The sequence below is a fragment of the Gopherus evgoodei genome, chromosome 1 (genome assembly GCF_007399415.2).
Source record: "Gopherus evgoodei ecotype Sinaloan lineage chromosome 1, rGopEvg1_v1.p, whole genome shotgun sequence".
Lineage (NCBI taxonomy): Eukaryota > Metazoa > Chordata > Testudines > Testudinidae > Gopherus > Gopherus evgoodei.
In genome coordinates this window covers 148,566,824-148,593,312 of record NC_044322.1, presented here as the reverse complement: position 1 = coordinate 148,593,312, position 26,489 = coordinate 148,566,824, and the positions used below count along the sequence as shown (strand labels likewise).

The window sequence follows — 26,489 nt, the reverse complement described above, 5'->3', positions numbered from 1 at the left end:
TATAATGGTTTACCATTTGCCTGAGGTTCAGATATCTCCCAGCCCATTGATTTCATTACAGCTTTCTTCCACCTGGCATAGCGATATTCACTCTCTGGAATCACAAAGTGGAATTAATGTTCTTTAACTTTAGTTTTTCCACACCTTAAATTCATTATTAAACCTTTGTCCTGCAAGGATTTTCCAAAGCATACACAGCAGTTACTTAAGAACTCATCCCCATTATAACAGAATGTCTGAAGTGATAAAAAACACAACAAATAATGCATGAACAACTAGCAATTTATCAATTCTTCACAACTCCAAGCATTTACAGAGTAAGGATTACATACTCTATTCTCTACTGCACTTCATTTAGAATCATGGAAATGTAGGACTGGAAGGGACCTAGGTTATCTACCCCAGTCCCCTGCACTACAGCAGGACTAAGTATTATTTTGACCATCCCTAACAGGTGTTCGTCTAGCCTGCTCTTAAAAATCTTCAATGACCAAGATTCCACAACCTCCCTACGTAATTTGTTCCAGCACTTAACTACCCTGATAGTTAGGAAGTTTTTCCTAATGTCCAGCCTAAACCTCTCTTGCTGCAATTTAAGCCCACTGCTTCTTGTCCTATCATCAGTGGTTAAGGAGAACAATTTATAACAACCTTGTAAGTACCTGAAGACTGTTGTCATGTCCCCCCGGCCCCTCACTCTTCTCTTCTACAGCCTAAACACATTTGCTTTTTTCATTTCAATCTGTCCTCCCAGATCATGTTTTTTAGATTTCTAATCATTTGTTGCTCTCCTCCCTCTTGACTTTCTCTAATTTATCCACATCTTTCCCAAGTGTGGTGCCCAGAACTGAACAGAACTCCAGCTGAGGCCTTACCCCAGCTAATACATCCCAGAATGATGTTGGCTATTTTTCGGGAGACAGTATAACTTTGTAAATTTATATTTAGTTTATTGTCCACTCTAATCCCCACATCCTTTTCTGTGGTTCTCGTTCCTACGCAATTATTTGCGGTCATTCTGACTCAACTGTGACTCAATACAGGTGAAACTAAATATGCTGGGATATGGGCAGTGGAGAATCAGACTTTAAAACTCAACTTTTCCTCTACAAATTCCCTAGGCATATTTGGAAGTATAATCCAAACTGAAGCAGTAATAGTCAGTTTCAAATCCTTTGAAGTTAATATACCAAGAGGAGGAACTGATAGAAATTTATTGCTGTTAAAAACACCCAGACAGAAAGGTTGTGCAAAGAGCATGTGCTATCAAATATTAAAATCTCTACTAAAAAGGGAGAAATGCTTGAGTCTTGCATATTTATTAATTATAATGCCAAGTTTCTGTCTCCAGAAGTATCTAAGAACAGATGCAAGATAACACATTAGTTAGAACAGTGAGCTAATTTTAAAGATAACGACCTGCTCTACAAAGACAGCCCTAAAATTATAAAAAGTTGGCCCCTTCTGAAGCCCTGAAATCCAGCAACTGTTTAGAATCTTCAGGGACCACTAGCATCCTCTGCCAACAATTTTCAGCACTGTGGAATCAGAGGGGGAAGTGGGATTTCATCAGTTTTCAATTGGTTGAAACAAAAAGCCTCCAAATCAAGCCACACTAAATGACCAGCTCTTACATAAAGAGCTATGGTATGAAGTCATTTTTGCCTGCTCCATCATTATTGCCCAACTATTGGCAAAGCAAGCAGTTGGAAACCACACCTCCCTCCTAAAAAGCCAGGAGCATCAAGCACTGCAGACTTGTCACCACAGTCTGAGAACTCGTACTGGTAATTATCAATAACCATCTTTACACTGGGGTGTTCAACGGCTTCAAGAACTGACAGAGTTTGGCCAACCATTCAATTTAAATTTACATGTATGCTGACAGAAAGGGTTTGGAGGGTGGGGGGGAGAGGGTTTCGGATCATTTTAAAGTTCAAACTTCCAATTTCTTTTACCCTCAGGATTGATCTGTGGTTCAAATCGTTCCCATGTCACTGCTGTCAAATCCCCAGGATTCAGACTCCAAACTCCAACTCCTTCTGCCGCTCCAGCTGCCATTGCAGCTCCTAGTGCTGTTGTTTCAGGCATTGATGGCTTCACTAAAGTGAAACAAAGGACCACGAACCATTTTTCTTTATGGGTCAAAAAAGTGCACAGATAAAGAGGTCTAACTGGGCTACTATAGCTTCCCTAAGGTTTAAAGGGAGGTTTGCAAACTAACACAGTTGTCACAGTTCCTGGTCTAATATGTCTGACCTCTTTGGAGCACCCTCCTCCGCCCCCCAAGCTTCTAGGCTTCTCTCACTCTCAGAGTGGGCCTCGGGCTGTGGTTCCCAGATGCTAACCACTATTACCTCAACAAGCATGACTTAGGTTCAGTCCTGCAGTTCTGTCCCCTCAGTCAGTGACTTGTGGTTATCACAGTGACCATATAATAGCTTTTAAGAAGGCTAAGTATTATGTATTTAGAACAAAAACATTTCAGAGAAAACTAATATTAAAAATAATAGACAAACTATACACACATCTAGCTAAACAGGTCTCTATCCATCTTCCACAGGGGGAAGGGAAGCAGGAGGGAGACACTTCTCTCTCCTGTCTCTGCTCAGTCTTTCTGATCACTTCCCTTCTCAGAGAATACATCACTTCAATTCTTTACAACCCTTTGATTTGTTAACTCTCAGCAATGGCAAAAACAAGGCTGGCAACTTCAATGGAGACAGAATACAGGATTCTCAAAGTTATGAAATGTGTGCCAGGGCTTTCTTACCGGGGAGCCGTTGTGTTGCCTTCCTGCTTGTTTTTCCAGCAGCCCGTATTAAGCTAGCTCAATACACTGACACAGAAAGTGCTATGAACTCAATACAACTATACGGAAACTACTGTGGCGAGGTCAGATACCACATTAATAAATTATGTATCAGTATTCACAGCAGCTCCACATCCGTCACAACAGTATGACAATAGGGGTTTGGGAAAGGTGTTCTATTCTCACTGCTGCTGAAGTTCTGCAAACCTGTACAGTTTTCTGGTGTATTACTGCAAGAGGCTTTAAACAGCAACTTGCTTAGAGTAATGGCACTCCGTCTCAAGAGCTGAAGAGCCTTTTCACCACCATACAGTGGCTTTGCAGACCCAGCTTGATACTCTTTATTATAATCACGTTGCGTTGTTGTTGTATCAATACCTTTGGTCTCTGAAACTTCATTTGCTGAAGAAGTGGCTCTTCATTCCCCTCAGACATGCCTTGTCCAAGGGAGGCATCTTATCTAGGTTTCTACACTACATTCACCACGTTAATATAGTTGAGGAATTTTCCATTTGCTTCTCTTCCCTCTCAGCCCACCTCTTCATAGCCAATGCAGGAGAGACCCCTTTCCTCCCCACATCATTAGGTGCAGAAGACAGTGACATTTCGCCTCCATCTTTCCACGTTCTACACCAGGGATCAGCAACCTTTGGCCCGCGGCCCGCTAGGGTAAACACCCTGGCAGGCTGGGCTGGTTTGTTTACCTGCCGCGTCTGCAGGTTCGCCCGGCCATGGTTTGCCATCCTAGGCCAATAGGGACGGCAGGAAGCAGTGCGGGCCGAGGGATGTGCTGGCTGCCAGTTCCCACAGCCCTCATTGGCCTGGAGTGGCGAACCGCGGCCAGTGGGAGCTGCAATTGGCCGAACTTGCAGACGCAGCAGGTAAACAAACCGGTCCAGCCTGCGTACCAGAGGCTGCCGACCCCTGTTCTACACTGTGTCATGGAACTTCCTTCCACTTAAGCCACATGGAAGAGCTGGGAAGGCAGAATTGGGGGGGCGGAGGGGGAAGGAGTACAACTCCTAGCATCTGCCACCCTATTGGCGATTGTGTTTCGGGCTCCCCCATATGTATGATGCAGCTGGGGTGCAGTCTTGTGAACTGGCCTCTACATCAGATTCCAATGACCTATATGTGGGTTTAGAATCTGAACTCGGATGACAAACCTTGCCTAAGCAGAACCTGCATTAGATCTTAGACCTCTACTATGATGCTGTAATACTTCAGTAACAGAAGTCAGAAAGAGCCAAGTACCTCTAGAATACTACAATCCTTATTGGGCCTCAGACACTCCCCTCCCATAAACTAGGCTATACAGGGCTTTTCTTTAAAATCCCCACCCCACCTCGAACAGTGATGGGAAGGACAGCAGCAAAAAAGCTAATACCCACATTTGATGTTTGTTCAGCTTTTTAGACCCTTATTTTGTTTTTAAGAAGTCTAAACAGTCAGTTTGCACTTACCTACTTGAATACAGAGAATATCTGCTTGAAGCTGCATGAGAATCTTGTTGTTGGTCATTCCTCCATCTACTTGTAACTCACTCAGTGGTATCCCACAGTCCTTGTTCATAGCATCCAAAATCTGAAAGAGCACTACATATTATACAGTTCACTGTGCAGAAACACAAGATCCTCTTTCAACAAAAAGAAAGATTATTGAAGAGTTCCAGACTGAGAACACTCCTCTGAAGTCCTATTCCTCCACAAAACAGAAAGCAGGCAGACACAATACTGGTTTGCTCCCACATTACTCAAACTTATTCCAATATACTCTTAAAATGTGTGTATGGGAAAAGTGTTATATTCTCATTACTACTAGACATGTAGAGAGAGTCTACAAACCATGCTTAAAAGGCCTGTATACATAGGACCTAAATAAAAATAGATCTAACCTCTAGAGGTGAGAAGATGGCTTCATCTTCACAAAGAGTTGACCCCGGAGACTCAGACTACCAAATGGAGACCTCTGATTGCCTAGACAGGTTGTTTAGAGGTCTTCCACAGTTCCTTGGGCAAGGAAGAGGAACTGAGGTGAAAGAGAAGCTAAGGATTTACTGATGGCAGTTCATACAAAGAATGAACTTGTAATGTTGGGATTTATTGTAGAGGTATTTTACCTCTAACTTCAACTGGAATTAAAGCACAGAGAAATGTTCTGATTCTTTTTGTGAAAAAAGCAAAACAGGGACAGGGGAAGAGTATTTCTGTGACAAGTTTACCTGCATTTTGTGCGAGCCTCCAAGCAGAAAGAAAATAAAATGAGGAGATTCAATTTACTATTTTAGCACAGACAGACACCTAATAAGGGGCTCATATATTGTTGTGATGAGGGCCAAATACACACCAGAGAGAGACAAGGCTACTTAAAACAATCACAAAGTCAATGGGTCAGATTCACTCCTGACAGCATGGGCTGAGACACCAAGCTGCTTGCAACTTCATTCTCTGCTCTCCTATCTCAGGGGACTCAGGGTGCCAGTCAGCCCAACCTCAAAAGCAGGTGGTACCAGGCCAACCAGTAGAGGTACTGATTCCAACCTCTCTTAGGGGGCCTATATCACCGAAGCTGTATGAATCTTGAGGTAAAATTCTAGCTGCCTTTCCCCAGTAATATTCCTCACCCACTAGTGATTACAGCCAGGCTTGTAACCGCAGAAGTTGCAAACTGCAGTCCCCTATAACCAGTGTGTGTGTGTGCACGCGCGCGCATGTGCATTTTTATCAGTATAAAGATGCATGAGTGGTTCAGTGTTAGACGGTTGGCCCATCAGAGCAGGGACTGTGGGTTTTTTTTTTTTCTGTATAGAGCTCAGCACAAGGGGCCCAAATTAGCACCAGACACTCTCATAACAAGTATTTAATACTCCAAGGTGAAGCACTTACAGAGGAGAACAATTCTAGAGGTGGAATATGCACTATGGCCCAGATTTGTAAAGCTACCGAAGCACTGCTGTGCTCAATATTGCAACATCTACCTAAGTTAACAGCCTATTCTTAAATGCCTAAATCATTTTTTGAAAATGAGATTCAGGCTCTTAAATCAGGTAGGTGTTGCAACACTGAGCACAGCAATGCCTCGATACCTTTACAAATCTGGGGCTACTAAACTTAACTGGATCTTTTCATCAGTTTGTAGAAATTTGTAAATACCACAAATCATCATTGTTCATAGTCAAACTCAAAAACAAGAAAACCCCAGAAGTTAGGAGCAAGTTTGCCTTTACCTCTCGTGTTTGAAAGCAGACAGCCTCTAACGCAGCGAAGGCAATGTGGTTTTTATTTGTAAACTGAGTAAGGCCACAGATAATACTGTTAAGATAAAACAGATAATAAGTGACTAGGATCACTAATCTTGATCAGATTATGTTTAAGTCTTACACCTGAGATTTTCAAGCACATTTGTATTGCACTGTGTACAGATACTGTGGTTTAAAAGTTAAGAGCACCTAAAAATAGAAAAAAACCCTCTCATGGTAATGTTTTAAAATCCCACTGAATATTCTCCCCTTGGATGTTAATACTAAAAATTTCTGTTTCACATAGAGAACACGATTATCTTTATAACATGGACACTTCATTTCATTGCCTCACAGGGAAAAAACAAACCAACTAATATTACATTCTACTAATTTCACCCCCCCCCCCCAAAAAAAAAAAGTGTGCAAACAGGGTGACCTCCCCAGGCAAGCCATCTTACGTTTCAAAAGAACCTCTGATTTCCACTGTATACTATATATCTGTTCTTTCAGTTCTCACATAAGGGCTTCACTGGGGACACGACTATGTTCTTGGTATGTAAAACTGGTATGTTACTTGTTTAAAGCAGACTGGGTAATAGTCAAGAGTTCCAACAAAAGGAGGTCTGGGTCTAAGTAATGTAGTATTTGCCCTTAGACAAATTGCATCAAGTTAGGGTACTTCAAATATGATAAGCCAACCTCATTTCTCCAACAGTTCTGCATCTGAATGATGCATTAACATACACTACACATAAACCCAGTTTGACACCATAAGGAGTACAAGCCAATTTAGATATTTTAGACATTCTCTTAGAATTGATTTTGGCATGGGTCAGAGCTAATAAATGTTAAACAATGGCCTGAAAAATTAGCATCAGTATTTTTATACAGAATTTTGTATTAATAAAATAATCTTAAACAGGCAGACAAGAGGTTTAACAGGACTGCATAGGTGTGTCACTAAATGGGATGCCTATTTTAAAGTTTTAACAGGTGAGGCTACCCTACCCCCACTTTCTCCTCCTTCCCTCTTTTTTTTTTTTTTTTCAAAAAAGAATGATATATCATCAGGGTTGGAAGGGACCTCAGGAGGTCATCTAGTCCAACTCCCTGCTCAAAGCAGGACCGAACCCCGACTATTTTTTTTTTGCCCCAGATCCCTAAATGGCCCCCTCAAGGATTGGGCTCACAACCCTGGGTTTAGCAGGCCAATGCTCAAACCACTGAGCTATCCCTGCCCCCAAGGAAGAGTATGTGACCTCTTAAGAATTTTAAGAAAATTATTTCACATTTAAATAATGCTTGTGGTGCTCCCACATATCCCATTGCTAAGGCCCATTGAGACTGAGGAAAGTCAGCAGCAGCAGAGCGCAAACATAAGAGACTACTACTTGAAACAGCAGCTGGTTAAATCTGAAACAAAGATGGGGCATGGGAATTCACTAGACAGAATCCAATAGGCTGGAAAGAGGGAGAGTTGGCCATGAGCATATATCCTCCCCCAAAGGAATGACCGTTATGGGACCCATATTGAGAACCCTTCTTGCCATGGGATAGTTAAAAATACCCGGACGACATGTGGGGAGCACTGATGAACTGAACACGGAGAGTTCTCAGCACCAAGTTCCCCACTTCCTACTGCTGTTGCCTGCTGGTTCCTAGTGACTCTTCTAGAAGAGAGGAAGTAGGCCATGTACTGTATGTGCAGAAGTATGTCCAAGGAGACGAAGAGAGACAAGCTCTGCTTCCTTAATTCTTCCTGTGGCAGATTAAAAACACACCAGAAACCAGCAGGCAACAGCAACCGTAATGAAGGTTGAGATCTTCTGCAGTACTGCCCCCAAAACTCACCCATCATGATTAATTTCTGTCTCACTCTTCCTACCACAGACTGCCAGGCTCTTGGGGTAAGGTGGAGACTTTGGCTTCTCCCGTTCTCCCCTCATCCACAGCTAGCTGCATCTCTCAAGGGTAGGTTTCTTCCCTGCTTTCTCTACTGAGTTTTTTGTTTTGGGGAAGGATGCTGAACACAGAACTTCCTGCTCATGGGTGTATTGTAGACAGCTGTTTGTTTTGAGCAGCAGCCGCCATCACTACCACCAGTTGCACACCACAAGCAGCCCCTGCTCCAGGCCCCTTTTGGTGAGACAACAGAGGGCGGTGCTCTCGGGGGACCCAAGAACAAATCCAAGAAAATTTGTGTTTTGAAAGGTCCAGGATGGTTAATGGTTCTCTATGGATTTTTCACAACATAATTAGCCATTCCTACAAATATAATAGTTATCCTTACCCTCGTGCACTGGGTTCCCAGTATGGTGCATATAATCCTGAGAATGCTGGGACAAAGTAGCAGCCATATGAAGTTCCCACTTCTGCAGCAAGTTTTTCTAGCACACATACAAAAAGCCTTTAGTTTTGCACAAATACAATATGTAAGGCTAAAGAAATGTTTGATTTTGCCATCTGCTCCAGGGATTATTTAAGAGACAAAATGCTCAAACACACAACACATTTATGAATACAGTTAACAAAATCAACTGCAGTTAGAAGATACCACATGGCTATTCTGATACCTAGATGGTTGTACTATTGTTATTCAGCCAGTTACAGTGTTATTCAATGGAATTTGAGCACCGAACCCCACATAGGTCCCTGTGGAAAAAAACACGCTGAAATTTGTTACCAGGAACACACCAAAAAAATGGTATCACAAGACTAGGATCTATTTGCTTCTGAAAAGCAAGTTGTTTCAGTGTCTGAGCAATGCCCGATTATGTTATGTCTACACTGGAGCTGGAAGGTGCCTTTTCCAGCTTTGATAAATATACCTGCACTAGTTGATCAGAGCTAGCACACTAAAGATTGGTGCAGTGGCGGGACAGGCTAGTCACCTCAAGTACAATCCCGTCTGAGATCCTAAGTATATTCTCAGGGTGGCTAGCCTATCCGGCTGTCAGTGTAGGGAAGGCTACCTTGCTATTTTTTAACATGCTAGCTCAAATCAAAGCTAGCATGGGTATGTCTATCTGAGCTGGAATTTACCCTCCAACTCCTGTGCAGACATACCCTTAGATTTCAGTTATGAGGAGCCATTTTATTTCTCCCTTTGCAATTCTGGATATTTCATTTGGTTCTTGGAAGGGACAGTATATTTAAGAGTTGCACTTCTGAAAGTTTTACCTATCATCATTAAAGGTAGCAACTGTGCCAACCTTAACTGAAAAATGATGAAAAAGAGTATTGCTTTGTTTCCTCTCCCATCCAACTTATTTGCTTTTTGCATCTGACAATACCTTAGGGTCTGTTTTATAGTTTCCCCTGTACTGTGAAGTAAATTTCCCCTGCTTGTGTGGATCAAAACATAGAAACCAAGAATAAGAATATGCAATTGTAAAAAGTTGGTGAGGAGAACTTAGGGTCATGCATAGGATCTGCAACTAACTTTCAACTCTTCTGAAACTGAATAGATTTTATGCTGACAATGTCCTTTTAAAAAAGCATTCATGTGTAGACAATACATTTTCCCTCTAAAGAAGTTCTCTTGGATCAACCACAGATGAGAATAATAAAGGTATGTTCCTAAATGTTGAGTAATGCTCACAAAAACTGAACATTAAAATTTTCAGAAGTTCAGTTGAGTTGTGCAGGAATTATGCAACCCCAGCTCCCACTGAAGTCAGTGGGAACTGTGGATTCTCAGCACTTCAGGATATATCTATTTAGATGTTGAAATATGGATTTAGGAGCCTAACTTTAGAAAACAGGATTAATACTTGACTGTTACCATTTTTTTTTAATTGTAATACAAAACATGAAATCTGTTCACATTTGGTGTAAAACTGACAAGACTGTCCAAATGACTTTGGTCGATAACAAAAGGTTCCTTTCTTTTTCAAAATTTTATCCCTTGTATATGGTTAATTTTTCAGAAGTCAATTCTGTCCCAAAATTTCAAAGCATTACACATTTGCATTTTTAGTTTAATTTTCTAAGAATATTAGTGTTAGCTACCCAAGTTTCTACTGGCTAATCCATTCTCAGGCAAAATGGATTATTCTCAGATATATTACATTCACATTCCAAGTTAAATGCCATTTGGTAGAGTCCTGAAAATAGAGGTCTTAATCTTTCCATGAACTCCATGCACCCCTTGCACAGAGCACACTGCAGGTCTGGGGCTTCAGTCCCCCATTTCTTAGTCCAGGAACAAGTCTGTCGGTGTTGTGACACAATTTTCAGTGGACCACACAGTGATATGCGTATACTACTTATCCCAAACGTCTCAATACTAAAATGAACCAATAAATCTGCTATTACAGTGTAGCACAGCTCTTAGTAATTTCTACATATTTCAGCAGTAATGAGGTTTTGCTAGACTAGCAGCAATGCTATATGTAAAAAATGTAACTTTACATAAGCTTTTTTAGTAATTGCAAAAAGGTCTGGTATATACTTATACATGTTTTACTGTAGTCCCTCTCTGTTTTATTTGCATCTTTTGACCTTTTATTCAACACTAGAGACTCCAAGACCATGTTCGCCCTCTATTCAGTTTGAAAAACTTTTACAAGTTATGAATACTCACCAACTTCACTTGAAGACTTTACTATACCAAGATTGTCTCTTAGCCAACGAACAACAGCACCAGCTATGGCAACAGAGCCCTAAGGAAACAAGAACAGTCATACATGAAATTGACTAATTTCCAGCATAAAAAAAATCAAGAGTCCAAAAAGGTGGGACAAAAATGCCCGTCTATCAGCTTTGCAGAGCTCTAAATTGTACTTGAACAACCCTTTGGTGCACGGGCAGTCCAGCGGCTGGGGGAGTGTCAGAGCACAGTAATGCAGGGAAGTCAACACTACTCCTGTTCTCTAAAACATGGAGATTCTCCCTCCAAAGAATTGTCAAGATATTGGTCAGACTGGCTTTATGGCCCAGGCCTGAGCTGTCACATCTGGACTTCGATATACACAGTTGTGAGGTCTGAATGCCTTATGTATCCCAACCTAAGGCCTCCAAATCCTGATGATACAAAGGTGTGCTAAACTTCAGGCCCATGGAACTATTCACTGACTTCGGAGTGACTACTCATGTGCTTAGTGTTTGGAGGATCAATGTCTAAGAACATTGAGCCTTCCCACAGGTTTGGTAGATGCTCCTGATCTTATAGAAGTTTGCTCTAAAAAAGCACGGCATTAGATGACAAAGCAATACCTAGTCACGCTTGCCCTGAGTGAAGATGGTTAGTTTTAAGGGTAGCTGTGCGTATTTAAGAATGGAACAGAATGTTAGGACTTCCTCTTATTTTTTCCTTTTTGTTTACTGTATGTGTAAAGGTCTGTCATAAGGCTGGAAACATTCTGACATAATTAAGGTTTTTGTGCACACAGAAGGATTTACTCTTCCATCTGCTCGACAGTTTCTCTGAATCAAGATTCCAAGAATGAAAAGAAAAAAAAAAGGTGTCAAAAAGAGGGGGCGGGAGCAATTGCCACATATACTTACTTCTAGTGCATAACATACAGGTTTGTCTCTGCCCAGTTTGTAAGCCACTGTGGTCAGAAGGCCATGTTCAGACAAAATAGGCTAAAAGATAAAATATAGATAAACCATCAAGCGCTTGAATCGGAAAAGTCAGGAGTTGCATTTCTAAGAGAAATTACTGCATAAATACTGTAAAATAGTAAAATTAGGAGAGATCCTTATTTATAAAGAGTAAAGGAGAAAAAACAAATCTTTGGTATAACAGGTAAGTCAGTTCAGAAACTAAATTAGCCAATGTTTTATCACAGTTCCCAATCTGAAACCCATGGAAACTTGTTGATGCTGCTTATTTCCAGAAGCTTCCAGAGTCTTCACCGCAAAGAAGAACCTGGAGGCCTGCAGAAGCAGCTGGTAACAAGGATCAGACTCAAGCTTAGCTGCCTTTAGACTGGAGCTGTGAGGCAAGAAAGAAATTTCCAAGAAAACAGAGGGAAGGCAATGGAAGTAATCAAGAAGTATTGCCAAGGGAGTAGAAGAGGAGCAGACAGCTAAGGGAACAGGGAACCAGCAGGCAGAGAATCATGTAGGTAGAGGCAGAAAAGCATATGCAAAAGAACAGGTTGAGATTATGAAAGGTTGTCATTTCCCTTTTTAGCAATTTAGGAACCATAAAACAAGGAAATGGAGCCTTGGCAAGCCACATGTTGAATGAAATGTTGCTTTCTAGTCTTGTAGCTTACAAGATGCCCTTTTTCCGCACCTGTAGGAACTATATGAGCAACTTTTAAGTGAAATAAGAAAAACATGGCAGTTATTTTAAATGACTCATGCTTAACAAGACAGCGCATAAGCACACACGTGAGCTATTTTCCATTTAGACCTTTTGTATAGTCAATTGTCTATTATAATTTGTTCTCCATTTTAAAACATAAAATAATTTCACTTAATCTTGTGCACATTACACACTTTATGACCTTGCACCAAAAGAAAAAAAACAATAAAAAAAATTATATGGGGATAAGGAAGTGAAGTGACTCAAGAGATACCCACTAGGAAAATGTATGAAGGACTTATGGAACAAGACCTGCTTATTTAGCAAAAGAAGCAACTTGACTGAAAAATACATACTCCTAGCAAGCTATTTCCAATTCAAGCAACCAACCTTTTGACCTGTATTGCAAAGCAAGAAACATCCTGTTCCATACCTGTAGTGGAAAAAAAGACATAAGGTCGTAATTTATAAACAGAAAATGAAGAACCAAGAACAGAAGATAGACATTTTTGACATTCATTTGTCATAGTTGAGTTATAGGAATGTCATGATAAGGCAACTTAATATAGCAAAACATCATCACCGCCACCTTACAATTAGTCTAGGAGTAACTTGTAAAATGAGTTTCATATAAAACTTAACTGAATTATGTCTCCAACTTTTAACTGAGCATTTAAGGAAGAAGGGCAGTTTGCAGAGCTGGTAACAGGAAGAGTAATTTTAAGACTAACTACAAGAGTCTCACTAAAGAGAGAACATTTTCAGAAACACCACACAATGGGAGTGGTGCATTTTCAAATTCTCTAAGAAAATATGAAGCTGACAAACATGTTTTTAAAAAACTCAGATAAACTACAATAGGTTTTCATCATGTGTAACTAAAAACAGTGAGAAATTCCTCTGTAAGAAACATGCAGGCAACAGGTTAGTTTAAAATAGTAATGCATGAATTATTTCAGAGGTATATTTTGACAAAACAATTGATATGTCCATATGAAACAAGTAAAACGCATCCAGAAAAAAAAACACTTTTTAGTCACTGCATTTGTTTAAAAAAAAAAAAAAAAAAAGCTCTTACAGGTTAAAAAATTTGTGTCAGTTACGTAGATCACTGTGTGTTCCAGTAAAGTAGAAGACAACTAAATGGTAACTTAGGGTATAAACAGGTGGTAAAGTGGAGATTAATAAGGAAAGGATAATGATCAAAATGCAACTAGCAATGAGCACACATTCTTATATTGTGTTAAAAACCTATTTTGCATTAAGTTGGCGGCTCAGGCCTAATTTTTAGACCTGACCTGGACCAAGCTCACCCAATGCTTACAGGTCAAGTCATTTTTCTAACCCGACCCCGACCCTTCCTCCTGAACCTCAGGCAGCCCCACTGCTACCGCCTGCCCCAGGGTCAGCTTTCCTCTTCCTGCCTGTGGTGTCAGCGCAGCAGTGGCTGTACTACTATTTACCACCCTCTACTGCTCTGTGTGAGTGTACTGAAATTCCTTGGCATACTCGCCTTGCTGCACATGTGAGCTCAGCTAGGTAGTGCCCAGCTCCTGTTGGCTGCCAGACAGCTGCTCCTACATTGACCTGATCAAGTCTAGTTCTTTTCCTACCCAACCCAGTCCCAACACTTTTAGTCAGATTGCATCAGGTTTCAAGGCTATTTTGCATGTACCCATTTGCTCAATAAAGCACGCGATCGTGTGAGAAGTGGATGCTTAACTGAACAATAACTCAACTAAGCAGAGAATTATGCATCTGCTGAATGTTTAATTCCACCTCCACAAACACTTCAGGTATGTTTTGAAACTGTACTTCTCCTATTTAATTAATCAGCTATTCTACCAAGGGACAAGGCTGAGAGGTGAAGATGTCCTAACATTTCTGGCTTTAGGCTAAATGCTCCACCCAAAATGGAATCCTCCCTCCTGGTCTAGCCTGCTGGCTGAGCACTGAAATGTTTTCTTGCCATTCACTCTTACGCTGTAATCCTACCATGCTCCAGCACCTATGTTTGTTGTGCTTGGGCGATTCAATTTATGACGGGAGATTTTATAACTTTTGCAAGACACACCACTATATCCTGAGGATTCTTCCAATTTGATTTAGTTCCTTGCAGTAAACTTTTGGAGCGATCAAGTTTCAGTGTGTTCAGTATTTTAAACTGAGCCAGAACCAAGATGACTAACCTACCTACCATACGTCAGTACAATAGACCAGGTCCACCACAGTAAGGACTAGCCCAGCTTTTTGTTTAAAGCTTGACTCTATGGGTATGTCTACATTTAGGCTGGGAGATGACTCCCAGCTCACACAGATGTACCCATGCTAGCTGTCCTCAAGCTAGCATCGAGCAATAACAATGTGTGCTCTGCAGCACGGGCAGTGGGTGGGGAAGGTTGCCCAATTATGTTCCCAGGAGTGTCGGGTGGGACTGTACTCAGAGCAGCCGGCCCAAGTGGCTGTCCATAGATATACTGCTATTTTGAGGAGGCTATTTTGAGGAGGCATCTGAGCTCCTCTGCCTGATCCCCTTTGTGAGTTGGCAGATGTAGGGGCATCTGCCCAACTACTGGAATCTGACCCTTTCCACATCCCTGTGTGAGCAGAGAGCTAGTGGGCTAGTCCTCCTGAGGGCATCTGAGCCCCTCTGCCTGCCCCCAACCACATGAGAGTCGGGATATGTGGGAGGCTTATCTCTCTAGAAATCTCTCTCTATTCTCCCCACCCACCGGTGAGAGATAGGATGTGGTGAAGCCCTGCCTCTCTGGGTGGAGTAAGCTTAGAACAAGCATGCCTGAAGAATGCATCAAGACAACAATGCTGAGACTAGGGTGAGGATATGTGCATATCATAGGCTCCCTTGCACTGTGGAGGGGGATGGTAACACCCCCTCCTATGAGTTCACATGTCTCCGAGCTGTATTGCTGTAGGCCACATTCATCTCCATGCCTTGTTCTCATTCAGCTAAGAACATCTAAGGAAAAGGCCACTTCACACCACTGAGCCTCCTATGATGCAGCTGACTGTGTAGACCCCCTATGGCTAGGACTTAGACTATTCTTGGCTCTGTCACTGGCATGCTGGGTGACTGTGGCCAAGTCATGTCACCCTGTGCCTCGGTTTCCCCATCTATACAAGGAGAAAAATAACTTTGCTTCCTTGAGATCTGACGTAAAGCATTTGTAAGTGCTAACACTTATTACCTGTCCACAGAAGCATCTGAACTGAACATCTATGTGATAATTACAAATGCCTACATGACCACTAAATCCTATCAACATTTTTCTTAAAAAAAACCAAACCAAACCTAACCATAGGAAAACAAACATTAAAAAGCTTCATTAATCTAGAGTGAAGGTTGCCCAAACATAGCTTGTGCTCCTTCAAAGTGTTTAAGTCAGCAGAACTCAAAACTTGTGGAAAACAGGAAATAGTGAGTTAAGGTAAATGTCCATGCAACTTTAACTCTGTCCCCGTGGAGTGGTCAAGAGCCACTGGGAATTATCTGCATTCACTGTGTTAGCTGTAGCTGGTTGAGAAATAAGCTGGAGTACCTTTAAAGAGATGTGATTGCAATAGGAGATGATCAAGGATTTTGGCGTGCGTGTGTGCGCGTGCGCGTCAGCCCCTTCTCTGATCCCTGTGTGAGAGAGACCAAAGAAAAAGGGACACATGGGGTAGCAAGAAGTTCTGGTCAACTGGCAGAGGGGGTACATATTGGGATCCTATACATTAGATATATGCACCATTATATTTACCAGAAAGTGGCATGCGAGGTATCTACTGTAGTAAAATGAGGCCCTGAGACATACACCCTTGGTATCAGAGGCTGAACTGAAGTAATGGTCAAGACGTTGCTAACATAAAGCAAAGTTGGCCTGCCTCTGGCTCACAGCCTCTGCTCACAGAAGTTGGCAAGAGGAAGGCTGCTAAAAGAACGTGTGCCAGGATGTCCCACAAAGATAACAAGGAACAGGCAGACCCAGCCTAAAGATGGTCAAAAGGACAATACGATGGATAGATTTGTTTGTTCAAACCAACTTGTACCAAGAGAAAGGGAGCATCCTAATGCATGGAGGGGCTGTACCTCAGTGCGTTCAATGATGTGTAACCTGTTTGTACCTGGGTATAAGAATGTACACCTCAGTGGACGTCTTTGTATGGCCTAGGGGGCGGTGGAGAGTCCCGCAACTGACTGAGCTGGTCCATTGTCAGGGAGCACATATTTGTAGTATGTCCTGTAGAGTCTGTGAGGAACTACTACTGTGCTTCATTTGATAATAAACTTGGCCGGGTGCCTTTGTACCTTATCGGAGTCTGTGATATTAGGGGTTCTCTCAGAGTCTGCTGTGCCAGCGATCTGCAGAGCCGGGCAGCACAAAGGAACACATGCACGCAGCTGACTGTTATCAACACTGAACAAAGCAGAGCACCACACCAGTGGCATCTGACATTTACCAAGAACCAGTAACCAACTGGTTAGCATAATCAGTGCAAAAATGTGTGTGTGTTGTGACAAAGTTCCTCCTCTACCTTGGTGGGTCCTGCGCTTATCTGGCAGATTTGCTCACCTCGGTGATCTTCCCCCTAGTCTGGGGAAACTTCTCCTGTGTCTGATGAGGAGTTGGGAGGTTTAGGGGGAACCCGGGCCCGCTCTCTACTCCGGGTTCCAACCCAGGGCCCTGTGGATTGCAGCTGTCTATAGTGCCTCCTGTAACAGCTGCATGACAGCTACAACTCCCTGAGCTACTTCCCCATGGCCTCCTCCAAATACCATCTTTATCCTCACCACAGGACCTTCCTCCTGGTGTCTGATAATGCTCGTACTCCTTAATCCTCCAGCAGCACACCCTCTTACAGCTGGTCCACACTACGGGGGGGAAATCGATCTTAGATACGCAACTTCAGCTACATGAATAACGTAGCTGAAGTCGAATATCTAAGCTCGGATTACTCACCCGTCCACACCGCGCGGGATTGATGTTCGCGGCTCTCCCTGTCGATTCAGGAACTCCGTTGGGGTTGATGGAGTTCCAGAATCGATATAAGCGCGCTCAGGGATCGATATATCGCATCTAGATTAGACGCGATATATCGATCCCCGAGCAATCGATTTTAACCCGCCGATACGGCGGGTAGTCTGGACATGGCCTTACTCTCAGCTCCTCGTGCCTCTTGCTCCCAGCTCCCCACACGCACTTCTTCTCTTCTGGCTCCCCCTTGCCTGACTGGAGTGAGCTCCTTCTTAAACCCAGGTGCCCTGATTAGCCTGCCTTGAGTGGCTGCAGGTGTTCTAATCAGCCTGTCTGCCTTAACTGGTTCTAGCAGTTTCCTGATTACTCTAGTGCAGTTCCTGCTCTGGTCACTCAGGGAACAGAAAACTACTTATCCAGTGACCAGTATATTTGCCCTCTACCAGACTCCTGGACCCCACTGGTTTGGATCTGTCACAGTACATATAATGTTGAGAGAATTATGTACCTGTATTGAAAATCATGTTATTAAGGTATGAGAGCTAAGGCATGACCCCAGAAGGGGATAAACATGCTCCTGTTAGGTAGAAGGGAAGAGACATTTCTCTCTTTCTGGTTGGCCATGTGCATAATTGTGAGGTGTGTTTCACAATGGAGGTCTAGCTACAATTTGAGCTGAATTCACAATCTCTTGATTAGCAATTGACAAGAAAAGGACACAAAGGAAAACATAACCTGCAGGAGGGACATCCTGTTTCTGAGTAAGGACAACAGGTTTTTTTCAGGGGTAGGGTGGGTAATAACCCAAGGTACAGGGACACACCCTGGATGTTTGCACTGACAGGCAAGCTAACAGCATGCTTGTCTCATGAATGACAATCACAGCCAAGGTTGGCTGTAAAATGCTGGAAGGATTTTGTGAGAGCTTTTCACTATAAGTCATGACAGTAACTAGCTAAGTCAGCGTAGGTTCTAGAATGCGTGCTCTTTTATTTTATATGCAACTATTTGTTTCCAATATTTCTACTTGCTACCACTTAAATCTCTAACTCCATTAAATAAACTTTTACTTGTTTTCACTATGGACTTATCCAAGTGCCGGGTGTTAAGTGAGCGGTGATCCGAGGTGTATCTGGTATGCTAGGATGTACTGTTTTTTGGAAGCTGTGAATACTGCGAGTGTCCAGTGGACAATCCAGAGAGATGCTTGGAGATTGGAATGTGCCTATTGCTAACCTACAGAGCGATAGTGGAGCCTGTGTGCGCTGAGAGGAGAGTGCTTGTGTTGCCTGTAGCCAGTGAAGGGAGGGAGCTGACCCACAGCAGGCACACACAAGGATTCCTCATGCTAAGAGCAGGTAGTAAAGAGGTGCTTCATAATCCTGGGAAGCATCACAACACGTAACTTGGGATATCCAGTATGCCTCATTTCAGCACTGCGTTGTGTAGGCGATGTCACTAGCAGAGCATGGGGTGGTTTTGCCAGGGGAACCGTCAGCAGTTAGGTGGGAGATAAGAGTAGTCAGAGAGTCTGGTAAGTGAAGGCCAGTATTTGATGGCATTGTGTCCATAGGAATGAAGGAGCTTAGTAGGTGTGGTGGTCTTTCTGTGGAGTAGGCTAAGTGTGTGAGTGTAGAGCAGGCATAGGTAGCTCCTGTTCAGTACAGGGCAAAAGCAGAGTGCAAATACATGGGCTTACTGTGGCATCACTCAAAGCAGGCAGAGTTAAGGTTGAACGGGCACGTACTTTAACTAAATATTTCCTGATTTTCACAAGTATGAGTTTTGCTGAAGTAGATATTCAGGAAGGGCATGAGCTATTGCCAGGCAATCTTAAATGATAAAAAAAAATAATTCTGTTAATATATCTTTTTAAAAAGGAAAAGGAGCAAGAAGGAGAAGGAATTGCAGACACCTGTGTTCAAACTGCTAGTGTTTAGCCTTTGTAACCTTATCCAGTTTTCCCCCATCCCCACTGCATTTACAATGGAGGACAAAGATGATCTAGTATTTGCTTTCAATATTGTTGTGCTAACTTACGTGTTTTTTGCTTGTCCATCCTTGAAACACATTTGTCCAACTAGAGCAGCAGATTGGTCACCCAGGCACTGAAAGGACAGACATGTTCTTAGTAAAGAAGTGCATCTGAATCACTGTCTAACAACAATAACCTTAAATCAATTACTTCTAGGCCTATAATCCCAATTTGGGTCGTGTACACTGTAAATTAGAATGTAGTGAACACAAGTGCAGTCTTCATGAATATTCATTCCTTCTCCCCTCTACTGAAACCGCAAACAAAAAGTGCTAATTAGTACCACTAGCTATGGTAACAATTCATTTAGTAAAGTATGATCAAGTGCAATATCTGCATGTGTTTGACATTAGTCACCAAATTCTACGCTCACTTCAAGATTTGTGCATGTAGATCTGGTAGCCATATGACGATCTTTCATTTTCTGATGAGTTATCCATTTATGATGTTTACTTACTGTGAAGTGTCCTAGATTTCCATGGCACTATTTGAGAGAGTTAAATTGCTAATACAGTAGAACCTCAGAGTTACGAACACCTCAGGGGAATGGAGGTTTTGCGTAACTCTGAAATGTTGGACCTCTGAACAAAATGTTATGGAAGTTATTTCAAAAGTTTACAACTGAACATTGACTTAATACAGTTTTGAAACTTTACTATGCACAAGAAAAATGCTGCTTTCCCTTAATTTTTTTAGTAGTTTATGTTAAACACAGTACTGTATTGTATTTGCTTCTTTTTTGGTCTCTGCTGCTGCCCGATCATGTACTTCTAGTTCCAAATGAGGTCTGTGGTTGACCGGTCAGTTCATACTTCCGGTGTTCGTAACCCTGAGGTTCTATTGTACTTGTTTGCATGATCAGCCTCAATTCATTAATTCACAATGGTCTTCATTATTAATGTAAGTTAGCAAGTATACTGTACGTGTTTAAAATGATTGCATTTTGCTGCAAATATAAGTCAGTTTTCAAAAATAATCAGTTTATTTTTTAAATTATATCCAGTAAGGGTCTCTCCAAGCAGAGCCAAGTCCTCATGCCAAATTCAAATTGGAGAAGAACTCACCCCAGAAATTGGCACACCTGTCAGGGCTCCGGATTTCTGAGAAAAGTACAGAAAGACAAACCAGTTATTTCACACTGCTTGCTTATCAATTATTGTAACATTTAAGCAATAAAGGAAAGACAGTCCTCAGTTTTCAATGGAGATATGCATGCTTCAGGTGGGGACAGAAACAGCTCCAGCAAAGAGCCCTCGTACTAGAATGGGTAGTAACTTAAAAGCAAGGTGTGTCACTGCCATTTCAAAAGGCTGCTTTTTAAAGATTTAAAAAAAAAATAAAAGAAAAGTTTGCATTTAAAGGAAAACTGTGCCTTGACTAAAGAGTTTCAACAATACTGAAAATTTGCCCTTTGGCATAAGCTAGATATTATGTTGAAGAAGCCAGCTTGCAACGCTTTTCCTTTCACTCAGAGGCGCTCCACAAAAATATTGTAAACTCTTTCTGCTTGTTTGTGTTTTCACGCTTTTTCATTTTACTATCAATGCCATATGGTGTAACAACTGTCATGGATAAAAATGGCATTTATAGATCAACAGTCTGCTTGCTGATTTTGAAATAAAGATCTTTCCACTCTCAGGAACCCATAAAGTGTCACTGAGAGCTAAATTACTTGATCCAGCTCCCACTGACTTCACTTTATATCATAATGACATCTCTTGAAAGCTATTCCAACTTATTCCTCCACCAGTCAATCAGCTACATCTAACACAGTGAAAGCAGATAATTCCCACTGGCTATTATCACCAGAAAATAGCCTTCTCAGGGAGCGTCTATACTACAGGCATTACAGCAGCAACTGTACCATTGTTGCATAGATATTTTCTACATCAACAGAAGGCATTTTGCCATCAACGTAGGTAATCCACCTCCCAAAGCAACATTCCCTATGAGGGGAGGTGGCATAAGTGGCTTTCTCCTCTCTGCAGAACAGAAGAGAGAAGTACTGAGGCAGACTGATGCCTTCCAGTTAAGGGATAGAGCAGGTCCTAGTGTTTACAGGAGGAATTTGGATCGCTACAGCAGTTTGGTTTGAATTCTTGTGTGCACAGCACCTTTGCTTAATCTGTCAAATCAGGGCCTAAAATCAAAATAATAAATAGCAAGATTCATGCATTTACTCCACAGCCTAAGATAGAGGACTCCAGAAACCAGTTTTAGTCATTAGTTTTCCATACACAGTTAAAATAAAAAGCAATCTTGTTAAAATAAAAAACAGACCGTCACTTGAGGTATGCATGCATGTGGCCTATAACAATAAGGTTCAATGAGATACTATGAACAGATACTTTCTTATTACAAGTAATTGTGATAAGGTGATTTAACAAGTAAACAATAACAGAGATCTTATTTTAAGACCACATAGTGTTTTCAATGTAAGCAGTACTTCAAAAAACAACCATGTGCTAGAAAGATTCTTAAGCTGTATTCCTATAAATGACCACAGGCATCGCCAGGAATCAGTCTTAACAAAAGCATATTTTAAGTAACTAGTAGATTCTTTCTTGAGCTGTGATTATACATTTTCATTGAAGCCATGCATAAGACATGACAGTGCATTTCCAATTAGGAAATCTCAATAGTTTCCACAACTCCCATTTTAACTGACTGGGCTTTTTGATAGTTTAATATTAAATTTATTTAAACAAACATTACAAACCTTAATTCTATTACACTGAAATAACACGCTCTCACAAAGATAGACAGACCTGTTTCTCTTTATAAATATGAAATTGTCAAACTTTATTCAAACATACTAGTAACACTGGTCACTTAACCGCACTGTTTCAATCTGGAGATGCCAGTTGGATCTGTTACAAGTGTTATGTTGAAGCTTCTAAGTAAATGGAAATGCACTGTATCTGAACGGAATGGATGAGACATAACTTGTGGACAGCCTAATGAATGTCTCTACTCACCAGACTAGGGCACATTTTCTACAGTCAGCAAGAAAATAATAGGTAGGAAGGAGAAAGATAAAAAAAGATCATAATCAGCTATCCTGTCTTATTTCCCATGAACAGCTCTTCTCTTCTTCTTCTTCCAATTGCTGCATTGGTTCAAGTCAGAAAAAAATTCACTCTGATCTAACCCCTTCAAGATTAGTAGACATCAACTAAGATTCCTAGTAGCATTCGCATTTAGAACCTTTAAAAAAAAATAAATAAAAAGCTACAAGTCGTTTCTTTTTCTTTTTCAGTTTGTTAAATTAAGAGCAATCCAGAATCTTTTTCTGGAGTTAAGATAAAAGGACACCCTTGAAAGCAAAATAAGTTCCCAGTAGGTAAACAGGATCCTGTCCTGCAGCCTTTATCCAGGCATGAAGTTCTGTTACTAAGTTCTGCAATTGTGCACCACCTTTTTTCAACTGAATGACCACAGTTCAGCCTGGGGAAAGTCTCTGCAGGTGCTCTAAAAGAACCGTTTGATTACAAACACATCAGCAATGCTCCAACATGTTTTTGTAACAAACTTTACACACAATCAGCTAGAATTTACTTCTCAAAAGGAGGCAATCCAAGATGGAACCTGCATTTCTTCCAACTCCCACAGAACCCCACCAAATCCTTTACTCTATCCCACGGAGATAAAACACTGAACGGGACTAACCAAGCATTTCTGCCACGATAAGAGACTCACATAGAAGCTGCCCATGTGAGTTTTGGCTGTTCTGGGAGCACGGGATGGTGGCCCCAGGAAAGGCACTATTTGAAGTTATCTTATTACTTTTAATCTGCTGCTTATAGATTAATTCACCAGCTACTTATCAAAATTCAATAAGCAGTTCACAAGAATCAGATATTCACTAGTCTCAAAAACTTCCAACTGAGTTTTACTAGTTTGACACTCATCAAGAGTGCTGTTATCTGCAATTATCTTAATTTGACATACTATTAAAAGGCTAACGGATGCTGACATCAGATTCATACCATTTGATAAAGCAACGCACATTGTTCTAGAAAACTAGAGAGCTATTAGCTTGCTTTTTATCAGCGTAAAGTCATTCAATCCACTGCCCCAGCGCCAATAGCTATATCTTTGAGAGTAAGTTTAAGAAGAAGAAAACATACCATCAAACCATATATCTCAGAGGAACTCCGCACTTTTGGAAGTATTTCCATGGGAACATCAAAAAAACTGGAAAAAAATATTTTGTATTTAGTTATGCTAGGGAAATTGTTTTACATTTTCTACTTTGAGACAAATTAAACATAATGTAAAGGGAACTTTGATACCCATATCTTAGATCATGACCTAATGTCTTTCCTAGAAAGATGTGGGAAAGAATTGGAATGTCTGAGTTATGAAGCAATATTTGCTTTGCTGAACTTTTTAATAGACAGATCCAACTCCATTTTTACAGCTGGAAAATCATTCTTATTTTGAAATAAAATAAAGTGAATACATGCTGGGGTATCAAACAATTTTTTAAGTTTAAATTTAAAGTAATGAGACTATCATTTTGTACTATACTTGTATAATATGCTGAAGGAGTAGTCGGATAACTCAGAAATTAAAGGCAAACTATTAATATTTCAATCACTTCTGTGTACCAGGTTTTCAATATAGAAAAACCCTAAGATTTGGCCTCTTCATTAATCCAAACAAAAGTTATGCAGATATTTAGAGACAGGGTTACCAGATAACAACTGTGAAAAAAGGGGACAGGTAATAGCACCTATATAAGAATAAGTCCCAAAAAATGGGACTGTCCCTTTAAAAATGAGATATCTGGTCACCCTATTTAGAGAGAATAAAGCCTAATTGTTATATTCATACTAAATCCAACTAATCACTCTTAGTCACAAATGTGACCAGACAAGCATTGATGGAAGATTCTTATTCTGAAAAGCACAATTAGTGTCTGTCTTTTCATATAATTGATTTATACAGCTATTTCAATAGATTTAAATGAAAAAGTAAATTTACTGGCAGAGTTCAGAATCCCACTCCAAGGAATGAATGTTGAACAACATTGTTCTACTGGCATTGGTGACATCTGTACAATGAACACCTCCATTCTTCCCACCTGTCAAACTCTGGAAAAAGCAACCAAGAATGCTAGTAAAAATAAAATAAATAAATTAGTCAACAGTTCAAACAAAATAATCCAGTTACTAGCCCTCCAGTAACAGGTGGACGTTTGAAAAGCCACAGTTTAATAGTCAGTTTTATAGTTAGTAAGAATGAAATCAATAAAGTACTTTGAGAAACAGAAATAGTATTTTTGCACCCTTGCGATAAGTTGGAACTTTGATATCTTTGCAATACGCGAATGAAGAGCTAGACAAGAATATCCATAATGGACAGAATATATAATGCATATACACAAAACAGAGATTAGAAAAAAGGTTACCGATCTAAATTTTATGTAAGTTTTAATTTCTCCTCCACCCATATGATCTAAGGCATGTGATATATATATATATTTTTTAAGATTTCTTTTTTAAAATTTTGCTTGTAGCCACACAAGTACCAAGAAAGTTCCACAAAAGCATAGTTCTGGTTATGTGACCTCCAGAGAATGCTTTTATCATCAATAGTTGGTATAAAGATGGGCAATGAAAATCTGCTGTACAAAAAAATTTTTTTAAGAAAAGAACCCCCATACACATACCCATATAAGCCATGAATCAATGGTACCAAACATAGCTCGCCCATCACGAACAGCTTGCCTGATCTCTTCCACGTTATCTAGGAGCCACCGAAGTTTCACTGCACTGAAATATGTGCTAAGTGGAAGGCCAGTCTTGGTCTGCAAGAATGAGTAATTTAGGACATGCCATGAGTTAATTCACTCCAGTAACTATTGTACTGGTCTATGAAGTTAGGGAAAGAGAAAGGAAACTCAAGATTCTTTATTTAAACCTCATTTTTCTTCTTTTTTTAAATATGACCAAGCATTCCCAATACTGTAAAACCCTCTCACACCAAAACCCAAAGACCAACATGCCTATGAACAAAGATCACAACAACTGATCAGTTTACAGTTCAAAGACCTCTCACGTGGCAAAAAGATAAAGGCACATACAGACATCCTATCTTGTTTATGATAGCTGCCTGGGATAAGATAGCAAACATTGATGTTGCAATGAGCAACCTGACACTGAAAGGATGAACCTTCAGTTACATTTGTAGCTTGACAGCAAAGCAAGTTGATATGCTGGTTCACTAACCCACTACAATCAAATGTGGCTATAGAACAAAGAAGCAGGACATCGTTTGGCCAGTATACAGTCACCAGGTTAAAAGCTGAATGTGAAAGGAAGATGGACTCTAGTGAAACAGCTTCTCAACTCTCAAATTAGCCATATTAAATTAGTGCTATAAATTAAAAGCTACTCTAATAATTAATTTTTAGTATGAAAAATATGGGATGGGAAAGTGGGCTAAAGACAATATTAACTCCTAGTTCTAGCGGAAGCCTTAACTCCCAGTTTAGTGGGTTTAAAACAGGCATCTGGTACATAATGCCCAAGACTTTAAACAGAAAATAATTAAAACACACAGACTATTTGAACATCTTAATTTAAAGCATTACTAACTGGATATTCTAAAAAAATCCCTTACCTTAAAAAAGGATTTATTTTGCCCTGGAATTATTTTAAGAAGCCTCTCAACTGTTGGCTGGGTTCTCAGGTCAAGCCACACTACAAACCAAAATAGAGCACACACACAACACATTTATAATAATTCAACCACCATTTGCTATTTGTCAGAGCCAAAGGACAGTGGAATTGTATAGCTTCTGCTAAAAATTGCTGAAGTCCTTAAAGTCAGAAAACTGACACTAAAATATTTTTAGTAAAGAAAAAATTGGCAGAAAAGAAATATTCATATGCATATTTCTGCATCATTGTAAAAATATAGGAGGGACAGGTAACCTCGTTCTATTTGCAAGGCTAACTGGCCTGTAACATAACAATATGACTTTCTACAAAAATAGGCTACCATGGATATATTTTGTGCTTCTCAGTCTATTCGTGAACAATACAGAGGTCAAATAAGTGAGTAACAATACTTAATAGTTTACCAGAAGACCAAGGCCATTCAACTAGAAAGCTTAAAGTACATACAGTAATAGGTTGATTATTTACTATTTCTGT

General features: G+C 40.6%; 2 protein-coding genes across 8 annotated transcripts in view; one reads left to right on the top strand and one right to left on the bottom strand.

Moving 5' to 3' along the window:
• The window catches only part of C1HXorf21 (chromosome 1 CXorf21 homolog), a 110,741-nt gene that overhangs the window by 25,138 nt on the left and 59,114 nt on the right, over positions 1 to 26,489 (top strand). The gene's annotated exons all lie outside the window — the stretch shown is intronic.
• Positions 1 to 26,489, bottom strand: part of GK (glycerol kinase) — a 49,406-nt gene that overhangs the window by 9,385 nt on the left and 13,532 nt on the right. For 3 of the 4 annotated variants that reach the window (XM_030575262.1, XM_030575282.1, XM_030575292.1), the window contains exons 5-19: positions 25,954 to 26,033; positions 25,001 to 25,138; positions 24,313 to 24,422; positions 23,454 to 23,520; positions 22,302 to 22,319; positions 20,388 to 20,423; positions 19,329 to 19,396; positions 12,703 to 12,745; positions 11,562 to 11,642; positions 10,639 to 10,717; positions 8,344 to 8,440; positions 6,039 to 6,123; positions 4,276 to 4,396; positions 1,959 to 2,102; positions 14 to 94 (exon numbers count right to left, since the gene is read on the bottom strand). In XM_030575262.1, the coding sequence (XP_030431122.1) occupies positions 14 to 94; positions 1,959 to 2,102; positions 4,276 to 4,396; positions 6,039 to 6,123; positions 8,344 to 8,440; positions 10,639 to 10,717; positions 11,562 to 11,642; positions 12,703 to 12,745; positions 19,329 to 19,396; positions 20,388 to 20,423; positions 22,302 to 22,319; positions 23,454 to 23,520; positions 24,313 to 24,422; positions 25,001 to 25,138; positions 25,954 to 26,033 (1,248 nt within the window). The remainder of the gene's footprint in view (positions 1 to 13; positions 95 to 1,958; positions 2,103 to 4,275; positions 4,397 to 6,038; positions 6,124 to 8,343; positions 8,441 to 10,638; positions 10,718 to 11,561; positions 11,643 to 12,702; positions 12,746 to 19,328; positions 19,397 to 20,387; positions 20,424 to 22,301; positions 22,320 to 23,453; positions 23,521 to 24,312; positions 24,423 to 25,000; positions 25,139 to 25,953; positions 26,034 to 26,489) is intronic. The other variant, XM_030575272.1, reaches the window with a different exon arrangement.